The sequence below is a fragment of the Lichenostomus cassidix genome, chromosome 3 (genome assembly GCF_008360975.1).
Source record: "Lichenostomus cassidix isolate B80296 chromosome 3, HeHo_3.0, whole genome shotgun sequence".
NCBI classification, from domain to species: domain Eukaryota; kingdom Metazoa; phylum Chordata; class Aves; order Passeriformes; family Meliphagidae; genus Lichenostomus; species Lichenostomus cassidix.
The window spans coordinates 68,392,130-68,404,630 of NC_139483.1; the positions used below are offsets into that span (position 1 = coordinate 68,392,130).

General features: G+C 42.9%; 1 protein-coding gene across 2 annotated transcripts in view; it reads right to left on the reverse strand.

Moving 5' to 3' along the window:
• SOBP (sine oculis binding protein homolog) overlaps positions 1 to 12,501 on the reverse strand; it is a 113,675-nt gene that overhangs the window by 48,716 nt on the left and 52,458 nt on the right. Inside the window, exon 5 of one of the 2 annotated variants that reach the window (XM_085056217.1) lies at positions 1,649 to 1,744. The exons of the other annotated variant lie outside the window; for it this stretch is intronic. Coding sequence (XP_084912343.1) covers positions 1,649 to 1,744 — 96 coding nt within the window. The remainder of the gene's footprint in view (positions 1 to 1,648; positions 1,745 to 12,501) is intronic. 2 annotated transcript variants of the gene reach the window in all.

The window sequence follows — 12,501 nt, forward strand, 5'->3', positions numbered from 1 at the left end:
CCCACTGACTTTGGGAGCATCTTGGTGTGCCGTGATGGTTCGTCAGGCCTGATTAGCAGCACAGTAATTAAGCATGGCCTTGAAGAAACAGCTTCATTTATTTGGCACAAGAATTATGAGTACACCAGGGAACCACTTTTTGTGTTTGTCTAGCTTCCTCCCCTTAGGGAGCAACACTGCTATGCCTGAAACCACCAGGAACTTCAGAAAGGGCTTAAGAGGACCCAAGACCAGATCTCATGGGTCACCTTGCTTCTGGCTGGAGAGAATTATACTGGGAACAAACTGAACCTTCAAAGTGACACCTGCAGCTCTGAAAACCATTGTCTTTACCTAACCAAGGGCTGGCTCAGCACAGGGGACACTTGTAGGGTAGGAGAGTGTGGGTGCAGTAGGGCAGGTGTGGTCAAGATGCTCTGCGCTCTGGCCAGTGTGGGGAGCAGAGAGTGGCCACCACCCTGGGCTGCTGCCTCCTGGTGTGGGCTTCTCTGACCAGCTGACTGAACCTGGGGCCAACTTCAGCACTGGGTTATCAGCTTGACTCTCACTGCCTGCTGCACCTGGGGCACCAAGAGCAGCGCTTGGCCTTGCATCCTGGGGAGGCAGGCATGGCTTTAATGCAGATAAAACAGAGCTTGCTCCTCCACCGCCACCTGCCTCTGCTCTGGTTACACAGAGAAAAAAAGAAATGTTTTTGTTTCAAAGTAAAACCCTGTGTACTGACTCTCCACAAATACTTCCATTTAGCCAAATGATACATTTTACTTTAGTACAGATGAGAAGAAAGGGGAATGCAAGGGAGAGACCTATCGATGTATCTAAACCTCCCTTTTCGAAAGCCATGCATGAATCTCTTTTAAATGTATTACAATTCATCCTCTGTTTACTTTAGGCAAACAGAAAAACTCATGGTGGAGCACTCATTTTCGCAAGCTAATCAAGAACATTAGGTCCCAACAGATTCATTTAATAGAAATATAATAGGCATTCCTGCTTGCTTTTAATCTCGTCTAGCGGCAAATGCTAAAATGAACAGCGATTTAACCCTGCCTTGGAACAGAGATTCTTTCACAGCTGATATCATCTCTCTTATGGCTTGTAAACACTCCAGGCTCCCTGTATGTGCTTTCCTGGCTTTTGCTCTTTCCCCACAGCACAGGAGCAGAATGGAGAGGAGAGGAGAGGAGTGGAGAGGAGAGGATGCTTTGGATTGCATGCAGCTATGAAGGGGAGGAACAGGCAAGCTCTAAAGGAAGGACTGCCTGTTAGCAGAACAAAGTGCAGCATCACCACCCAAAAACAAGGCAGAGCTAAAAGGTGGATGGGAGAGTGAGTTTTGGGGTGCTTTGGGGGAAGGGTATGGGGCTTTCCGTGCATCACCAGCCACTCCCTGCATGGCTCTCCCTGATTTACCAGTGCAAGACAAGGCCATTCACGTGCTGACATCAAATATAAGATATTTTTCAAGCAATTTGAGATCTTAAACTGTTCACGGATAGCAGAACTAGCATTACAACGCTAAAACAGTAGAAAAAAAAAACCTATCATATTTCATAATGTATGTCATAATGAACAAAAGCCTTTAAAAAAACGGTTTTCACTGTGCTAAAGTAACAATCTAGACTTGTTGTAAGTATGTTATTCTTACAAGTAGTTCGCAGTTATTCTTGAAGGCAAGTCTTGGAGTTTCCTTAGCATAGTGCTGCTGGGGAAAATTTTCAGCATGTCCATCTTCATCTCTAGCCTGAAGGGAAATATAATGGCCTATTTAGGGACTTACAAATAATGGAAGGAAAAAATAGCTAAAAGCATAACAGCTCAGATCATTAAAACAGACGGGAATCCCAAAATACAACATTATTAAAAAGTTTCTTTAAATAGTCAGTACACCTTTTAGATATGAGAACTTGGGATGCTGTTTTCTTACATAGCTTAGATTGAACATGCAAATTCATTGTGGAGTAATAATTAGAACAACAAAAGACAAAACCAAAATGAAATATTTGAGCTGGAAACTGTGAGTAACTCAGGGTTTCAATTTACTCCATTGCATTTCTCAGGATTACATTACATATGTACTCGTTTAAACTTTTTGACATGCTTAAGCGATCCCTAGATAATGTACTTGTATTTTCAGTTTAACAGTAAGGCCAAAAAAAAAGTTTTCATACTCGTAGTTTACATGTAATACTATTACAAATAAATGGATTCCCCCTCCATGTTTAAGTGAAGCTTTAAAAGGAGCAACCATCTAGTGAGAACAATGATCCTTCAGTCAAATGCGGTCAAAATATTTAATGACAAAGATGCATTAAAACTTACTGGTTATTTGCAACTACACTGTTAATTAAGAAAGCTGAAGTTTAAATGGAGACATTACCAGAGCCCATTAGCAATCCTGCTTGCACATAGTATTTTTCCCTTCTCATTTCAAGCGTTTTCTGCTTTTGAGTTAAAGCAAAAGGGAGAAGCAGGTGAAAGGAGGAGTGTCAGCAATACGCTCATTACACTGTTCATTTGAGTGACACTTGCACTCCGTTCCGCTCCATCTCATCTGATTCCTGACTGTTCGCTCTCTCCCTCTCACAGCCTCCCGAAATTCACAGCTGAGCTGTCTCCCTCACATATGGCTTGCATATAATTATGCACATTCCATTTTACACTGCATTAAAATGATGAGCTCCTGGCTCCCTGCCAACCTATTTAAATCAGCCCCTGCCCAAAGAAGCCGGGGAGAGGAGGAGGGCAGAGGCGGGGTGACCGCATGGGGGTGAGGGCTGGGGGCAAAGGCAGCGGGGCGAGGAGCAGGTAGACCTGCTGCCCATCCCTCCTGCTGCCCCCTGTGTTTTCCCAGGCCGGGGGTGTCCAGGGATGCCCAGGGATGCCCAGGTGCAATTTGGGCACTCCTTGGCGGCTGTGGCAGCGCTGGCATATTGCTCGCCCCCCGTGCGGCGTGAACTGCCTGTCGTCGTGTGTCACACGCGCGGCACTCAGGCTTTTCGGCGTTGGCATTTATGAAAGATATTTACACCTTGCAGCCTCCGCGACTTGTTTGTCTTCAAACAGGCTTCTGCCTCTCCCCGAGGAGATGGGGTGGGAAAGGGGAGACGTGGGCTAACAGCACTGCCGATTTTTAGGAAAACATCAAGGGTCTGCACCTCAGTGAAAGCCCCTTGACTCCAGAGGCTTTGACTTGGGCCTCTGCTCTTCAGCCATGGGACGTGAACACAGTCTGCCCAACAGAAAATGCCATTTTTAGCAGTGCAAAATTTCTCAGAAGGTATATTTTGAGGAGTACCTAAAATCAATGATTACTACAAGAACTGGGAAGTGGGAAACAAGTTTATTCTGTATGTTTCCTAGCAGTTTATAGGTATTTTCTTTCAATGCCCTCAATAGTTGTGGGGTGAAAAATGTTTATAATTTTTCATTAAAACCACAAGAAAGTGGATTCCTGAGAGTCTGAAATTGCTTTTATTTGACAAAGATTTAAATGTATTCTTCTAATTATTGGTTTGAAACTGAAACCTCTCTTGCAAAATAAGTCTACCTCCATGCTGCGTGGAACGCAAAGTTCAAATTTGACCGTGTTTTCTTAAAAAAACCCCAAATTCTCATTTTGAAAACAAACTTTGTCCTTTCCTTTCCTCCTTGAAGGAATATGGGCAACTCACTGAAGCTTTTCCAGGTCATCTAGAAGACAACAGGGGGATGAATGCCTTAAAAATGCCTTGCACAAATAGAAACAGACCTGTCAGCTCGGGATCACAGATGCCAATGGGATGCTCAGTGATAGACAGCTAGGGAGATATTGGTGGGGCACAGGTGTTCGTAGGGCTCTGAATGCTGTTGGGTGCCCCCAGACCCCTGAAATTTTATCTTGGCACCAGGCAATACATTGTGCATGTGACGGCTGGCACATTGTAACCTGCCAGTGACCCTCTGGAGCATTATCTTGGTGCACGCACACACCTTGTAAAATGAAATGGATATCAGGGTGTTTGTAGTGCATCTGTCAAAATACAGAGACAAACCCCACTGACCTTGACCCACTTACCAAAATTGCCAGCTACACAAAGGTTATTCACCCCTGCTGATAACAACATACCTCTGCTCCTACTGATCCAAACCTTGCTTTATTTAATTTTAGATGTCACTAAAATTTCCTACTCTCAAAACCTGTTTAGCTACATACTGCCATAATTTGCTCAGGCAGCAGACATACACTGAATTTAGCCAGCTGGTTTCCATTGTAAAAAACACCTATTCTGAGCAGTCAGGACTAATTCTCTAGTTGCTTTACATTAATTCACTACTACCATCTTCCAGTTTTAAACAATTTGCAGAAGGAAACACTCTTACAATGTTCATCACTGTTCTAAGGGTACTAAAAAAGTGGCTCAGAATTTATCTTGCAGCGGTAATATCGTGATACATCTGTGCCTACAATGACCCACTCTCAATCACTGCTGCACACCAGTGACTGCCTCTGTTCCTCAATATCTAAGCTCACTCACAGCAAGCTGGCATCTACAGCTTTGCCATCAGGCCTGGCTGCCATGGGGTGCTATTGTTTAAAAGAAAGCAACTGCAAAAAAACCCAAGCCAAATCTGTGATCATTCTGATTTAAAAAAAATGCTTTAATACTGCTAAAATCATTACAGGGATGCTCTCATCAAAAAAATGTACGTCCAAACTGCTAGATGTGATTGATTGCATATATGTAATGTATGGGACAACTGCTCTCAGAGCACATTTTGTTCCAGGACAAAAAAGACATCAGCTCATGTTCTGAGGCCTGGAACCATGGTTAGCACTGCTAGTTTTATCAGTGCAAAACTGCTGCAACTTCACTGTGGCAGTGTCTCTCCCGGGATTTACTGAATCTCCTAATTCAATACCCTCTACTGGCAGGCAGCCGCCTTCCCGTCAGCTGCATGGGATCCGAGAGGGAAACCTGCCCATCACCAGCCCCTGGGGACACTGGGCTGGACACTTGACAAGACCAGTGGCACACACACACACCACCTCACTACCACTGCCAGACTAGAGCACACTGCCCAAGGAGTGGTGTTGGCAAAGGTGATCTAGAGAGGAAACTGCAGTTGACTTGGTGGAGGTAGTTTGGCGGTAAGGTCAGCCTGATGATGAAGGTTGTGTGGGAAATCATGGCCTTTAATTGCAGGTTAGATATCAGGAAGCCCTTCTTAATGACAGGTACAGCAAAGCACTGGAGCAGATTGCCTAAGGAGACTGTCAAAGCCCCATCACTGGAGTTTTTTCAGAGCAGATTAGGCAAACATCTGCCAGGAATGACATGCATGGAGTAGCTCCTGATGTGGGGAAGCTGGACAGTTGAGAGCATCTCCTTTCCTGGGTCTCTTTTTTCTCTGCTTTCTACTGCTGAGCTTTGAAAGAAAATGGCAAGAGGCAAAAGAAAAAAAAAATTTAAAAAAAAAACAAAACAGAAAACATGATCTGAAAGGACCTCTCTGAAAATAGCACAGCATTTGATGTTCAGAGATATGTGTACTCATTAATAAGTGCATGATGACAACTATCTTTGGCTACAGAAACTGTGCTATTTGTTCATAAGCCAGCCAGCCTATATTTGTGAGAGATGCCAATAGTTTGGAAACAGACTATATATTCAGTCAAGATTCCTTTTTTTAACACAACAGAGGAAGAACAATCTACAGCAGAATTTCCTCCTCTCCAAAGTGCGTGGATATTTGTTTCTCTTTATTCTCAGAGAAAAATTATCTTGATCCAGACAGAGTATTTCTTATCTTCAGTCAATCTTTTTATGCAGCTTTAGCCTTGGAAGAGGAAATCTGTGCTTACATTTTAATATTAAGGGCAGAATCTTACAATAGTATAAGCCACAAGGCAGGCTGAACCAAGTGTTTTATTAAGATGGAACTTGTTAATGCAAAGCTTCCACTAAAATGGGACAATGCATTTGCAATGAAATCCTGCTGCTAAGTCCACAAAACTTTAATGCCACTTAAAAACACCTAACATTAAGAGCAACAGTCACTTGAGTGACAGAATATTAGTCTGCTTACTCGGGATAAAATTGCCACCTAATTTCCATAGATGTCCTTTGAAACAGACGAAACACAGGACTGTTACCCCCAGATACATTCAAGGCAGCAGGCGCTAGCTGAATGTCCCTGGTAGGACAGCAAATGAGCTGCAAGGAGCTGAATAGCGTTGCTATAGCAGTGCAGATAACTGTCGGGGCTCCTGTCCCGTGGCGATGAACAGAGGAAGTTCACATCACCCTTAATGCTATTGTCCCCAGAGGCTGCCTGCAGATGGGAACTGAAAGCTGTGTTTCCGTTTCCACCACAAAGGTTATCTCTCCTTTCACTGAAACGCGAAGGAAATCCTCGGGGAGACCCTAATCCTTGAAATTCTAGTTCCTGTGCATTTCTGTTGTCCCAGATAATCAATTATCATGCTCTCTACATTCACTGTACCAGCAATAGTAAAAATAGTATTAAACTTCCACCTGCTGAGTATATTTTTCCCAGAAATATGAACATACTTGCTGAGGGCTGGGTGGTGAGGGAGTCCAGTATCAGGATCCTGAGTGGTGGTGCTGTGCTGGAAATGGCCAGGAAAGATGCTCCAGAGAGGATATTCCCTGGTTCAGCAACCATGTAGTTATAGGAATGAGCAAGCCCTCAGCTCAGAGAAAGTCCTCCCTCAGGAGAAGCTCCCACTAATATTTGATGAAAGGTTTGCTCCTCACAAGGATTTCAGGATTTTCCTGAATCACAGTGATGGAATAAGAGGTATTTATTTGCTTGTTGCCTCTCTCAGCTGCACTCTATTCACTAATCTCTACAGTTGTAATATTTCGCCACTCCAAACCTCTAAAATCTTCTCAAGCTTTTTGAAAAAGTCCCAGGTATTTTGAAAACATGTCAAAACAAGGTTTCATAAAATCTCCCAAGACTCACATCAGTGAAAAGAAAGGACCTAACATCACACTGCCTGTTTATCAAGTTGTTATCATTTATATCCCACAGAAATTGAGGCTATCCCTTTTGCCTGACCTCCTCCTACAGGTTAGAGGTGACCACCCTACCCAACATTTTCCAGCCTGGGCTCTCTTTACCAGCAGTGGCTTTCTGCACACTTGGTGGTGGTCTATGGAGAGCTTGCAGGTCACATGCTGCTAACTCCCCTTGTTTCCAGCTGCTAAAATGCATTTAAAGACAGCTAAAAATACATTAAATACTTTCCTAATGTTATTTTTCCATGTAAGCAACTGCTGTAGTCACCACAGGAATGTTATTTGATCGCCAAGGGGAGGGGAAGTGGTCTGTGAGACAATCTGTCTACTGGAGGTGATCTACAAAGTTATAAAGAAATTGGGAATATGCCCTCTTGTAACTTCTCTATTAAGTATGCAAAGGAAAACCAGAAGGGCTTTTGCTGACTTGCTGCCTCCTCTTCTCTCCCCAAACATGCCACATGGACACATGTACCAACACACACGTGCACATCTCCACCCATTACTGAAGTTAGGAACTGAGACTTTGTTTATGCTGGAAGAAGGCACCAGTGGATAGAAACCAGCAGAACATCACCTGACAAGTCAAACCTTGGGACTGCACGTGCAGCTCTTCCCAGGTCCTGAGAAGAGGGTGTCCTGCAGGAGATGGGTTTTTTTGCCATTTTGTTACCTGGGATCTCTCCATAGACTTCACTGAAATCTCTCCCTGGCACTCAGCTGCTCCTGGCTCCTATACATTGCAGTACAGACTCCCCAGCTATGGAGTCCCTTTCCCACAGTGAAAGGGTCCCAGAGAAGGAGCAAAGATGTCCCTGCAGAGATGCAGTCCTGAAGCAGAGCCTGAGGTTCAATCCCCTGCAGGCATCCTCAGCAAGACAAAGGTCCCTGTCCTTGCCACAGCTCTTGCTCACAGCTGCTCATGCCTTACTGTGACACGTCCTGTACAGACAGTGATGAATCTTAGACCCAAACCCTAACCTTTGTTCAAATTTTAGTTGCCATTTCAAAAGCAAATCCAAAACCTGAATGTAAAACCACTAATGGCAGACTGGATTAGAAAAACATCTCGAGTCCACATGATTAGGAGAAGGTTTGATGTGGAAGTGACTTCAGGAGCCAGCGATCTGGCCAGTGTGATTGAGCCCTGAGAAAATACATAATTCTGAATATCCTGCAAACTTCTCCACTGTGCTGACAGATGAAAACTCCATGACTTCAAAAATAAATAGTCACCAGGTCAAACCTGCTATTCTAACCAAACCCAGCCCACACCACCTCATCATCCCTTTCTGAACACATGTAAAATCTCCTGACAAACAGGCAGTTTTGCTGAGAAAAGCCGACCCAGAAAAAATGCATTACAACAAAGAAGGAGAAGGTGCCAAACTGTGGAATGATAGGGCAGTGTTTCTGAAATTATCCTTGTCAAAGCAACTGAGGACTGTCACGTTCATTTTCTTGCATAACTGAAGCACACTAAAAAATCCAAACAAATGTGCCTGCAAATCTGAAAAACAGTTATTTAAGGATCTTCTCTTTTTTAAAAATTTTTTGTTAATGCTTGTCTTCCACAGGCTATGGCTTTGAATGGTCCAGCTTTATGTATTACCTTTTTCACTCAGGATTTCATGGTATAAAATTCTCCACAGTTTATGTTTAAAATGCAAGCTGCAAACTCTATTATAATGTAAGGACTATTATAAGTGAATCAAAAGGAAATAGTAATAACAGTACTACTCTAGTGCCTGCTAAAGTAATAACTTCCATCCTACTGCTTTTAAAACTTACACCAAAAAATGGATTCAGATTTCTGGATTCTATAAACCCTTTTCTCCCCTTCCTCCAGTTTTGCTTCATATACTTTGTAGAAGAACCCTGATTTCCTGCTGGACTTCTTATCCTAACAGGCAAACGCAGGATTTTCCTTTTATACAGTTTGCAGTGCTGTACATTTATGGCCCTTTCTACCACAGTCATAAAATACCTAGAAGAAACTGGTGATCACTTTCAGTATCCCAATACATCCAGAAAGAGCAACTGAAGCAAAACTAGCAGTGTCTACTGCCCCAAACCTCTTTTCTAATTTTTGTAGGAAGAGGAGTAGAAGGTTTGAGATGTTAAATGACTCAGACCCACAAGCAAGCCAAGGTGGTACAGTTGCTCATGTAGGGAACAGTCTAATGCTCTCAAGTGAAAACTCTGCATTAAACCTTATATTCCCACTGCATTCCAGACTTACAGACTTCTCTTTCCTCCATTGGCCAATAACCTGGCAGTTTCTGCAGCTTTCCTGCCTTCCACGGAACTGTGCTACCCTTTCCCTGACAGTCCATGGCATGGTGATATATGAGAAATGTTCAGGTGACTGCCTCAAAAGCTAATTTTTCAAACTGCACAAACCTTTAACCACAAAATAAATTTTTTATAACCACTTCCAGATTGTCAAAGAATAAATATCATAACAAACACATAACATTGAAATAATTTGAAATAAACTTTGCTTATTGCCCCTTTGAACATTTTTTCAACAATACACAGCTGCATGGGATCTTCATAAATGTGACCCTATCCTGCTAATCTCCCTCCTGATTCATGACAGGCCTGATCCAGAGACACTAATGGACCATGCCTGACAGTTATTGCAACATATTCAATACGCAGCCTAAAATATGGCCAGGAAAGAAATGAAAATATACTTCAGACTTGCCGGTACCTTCCATTTTTGTAATGGGTAGCTCACACCAGCATAGTCGATAAGCTTTCCCTCTCTCTTCACATTCCCTGATTATTATCATTTATGAGATAAAATCAATTTCCAAAGTATTCTGTGTGTTTCCCTGTCAGGCAGCTCAAGTACCCCTTGTCACTCCTGCCATTTCTACAAGGGTTCCCCTGTCCAGGTGACAAACTTGGACACAGGGCAAGCACACATTTCCAATGAGCCTGCCAGAGAAGCAGGGAAACAAAACACAACACCAAGGAGGAAAAAAAAAAAAAGAAAAAAAAAAAAAACCAAAAGCAAAACAAACACCAGGAAAAAAAGCCCTCAGATATTGGTGAGGGTTAGCTAAGGCTCACAGACCAAACAAATTGCCGTCCCCAGTGAATTTGTTTCACTGCATTTGCGTATTTCAAGCTTTTGCATTGTAAATACCAGAGCAACAATGCGGATTTTCTCTGATTGCAGTGTCACATATATGATTAATCATCTTGACTCAGTGCACATTTTTTTAAAGCAATTGCAGGCTGGTTTAATGAACTCCTCTCCCACTGGCTTTTATAGACTAGTCATGATCAACATACCATTAAGATAAACCTCGTGCCCCATCCCTCCCCCCTCTGACAGCTTGCCTTATTTGCCTCACAACAGTCAATATCCAATTAAGAGGCAATGAATTTGATCGATACAGAAGGTAACAATAAGACTTAAACAGCTGGTAAATTCTACATGTACTCTTTTTCTTCAGTTCCCATCTCCATGGTATATAAATGGTTCTGCGCTTTGAATAAATGCAGAGAAGGAAAAACGATGGCCAGGTCTGGCTGGTAAAGCTTTCCCTCAAACAGGCTGTGTCTGCAAGCTACTGCACAGCCATAAATGCTTGTCTGGGGTCAGTGCAAGACAGGCAGGATCCTGTGCTCTGTGTTTTCTGCAGCCTTTTAAAGGGTGAAAATAGAAATCTCTTTCTGCTCTGGTTATGAGCCATGTGTCACTTGGGCCATTCACACACAAAAATGTGTAATATTATTAAAGCAATCATTTATGAGCTGGGCCAAGGGCTCAGTGGTCTGGAGAGGGGGGCAAAACCCAATAGGAACGGAATGTAGGCAGAAGAATGGGCAAGGAGAGGGTGAAAAGAAAGGAGGAGAAGCTTTGATACAAATGACATATTCTACAACCTTAATATCATCTCCCAGTCTTTCTGCCCATGATGAATGGCTGCAATAAAAGGTGGGATAGTGGCAGATACAAGCAGGAAAAAAGCAAAACCTGCCTTGTGGTGAGGACCATTCGTTATAATTCCCAGCAGCCCAGCCGGAGGTCAGGGACTGAGTTCACAATATCACCACTGTCTTTGGGTCTAACACCAGGTACAGCACTTCTCCCTTGTATCCTGCCACCTTTTTTTGAGGCTTTTATTCAAAGTTTTACTTTCAAAGACATTTCACAGACTACTGGGCTGATATAGTCCAAATGAGGTAGCCCTCCTTTTCCAGGATTTCCACTCTATTTTAAATAAGAAGAAATCCATGTGGGATGTCATGTTCTCACTGACAAATGGAACACTTCTGTGCTTGCTCCCAACACTAGCAGAAATTTATTCCTAAATCACAGTGGCATGCCCATTTTCTCTACTGCCCACTGCAACCCTCTGTCATTTGGAGGGATTCCAATAACATATACCACATCTAAAACCAGGAAACTGTCTGTTTAAACTCACAAGAAAGTTCAGAGCACACAGATATTTTCAGGCAATGGGAGGCAACCAACCATAATTTATCTACCCAACTTGCTTTGGGATTTGAGAAGCCCCATTCTGAGTTTTCTCCTTTCTGTCACAATAAGATGAAGTGTGCTGAAAAACACCTCCATCTTCCCAGCTCCCTTCACTACCATCTTCCACAGGGAGCAGGTGAGAGTAGTTCTTTGGCCAGGTTTCTGAATCTAAAGCAATCCACTTCTAACTGTTCCCAGCAGTTTCCTTCAGGCCTCAAGGTTTATCAGACTACACCATTCTTTTCAACTCTGTGCATTGCTATTCCAGCAAAAGAAAATTATACTACTTAAACTCTTAAAGATAGACTTTAAAATGGGCATGCTTCCACTAGAAAAAGGAACAGAAAGAAACATATTTTTCTGTCATCTGTACTCACTCAAACGGCTTGTCACCTCTGTCCCTGACACACCTGGCCTCTTACCACACAGCAGAAGCCTGCATGTTTTGCCACCTCTCCCGTAATCCTGATTTTGATTGTTGGAATTGATGATCAATTTTGACAGTTGGGCTTGACGATATTAAAGGTCTTTTCCAACCTTAATGATTCTACGATTCTCTTTTCAGCTTCTCACTCTCAGCTCCTGTCTTGAAAACCATCCCTTAGGGCTTCACCAGACTCTGCAAGCTCCCAGTTAGCACTGATGTCTCCTCAGGCATATGCACAAGTATTTACATGCCACCCCTACCATTTCATGGTGGCACTGTCAGCTTTTTTAAACTTCCATGTGTTTATTCCAGACTCCACAATCTTATATTAGATAGCTCTTACTTGCCAGTATATATTGCAAATACTTAGTTAATAACCTTGCTAACAGCCCTGACCTTCTTTAATGTTTCCTCGCTGTTCTGTGGACTATTCAGTGTCACCTCAAATGTGTCACCCATTGTGTTGCTGGGCCAGCTGGAATCCAGCTGTTGGCCTATGAAATAGGTCTACTGCCATAACTCTATCTCATTTTCCTCAAGAATGG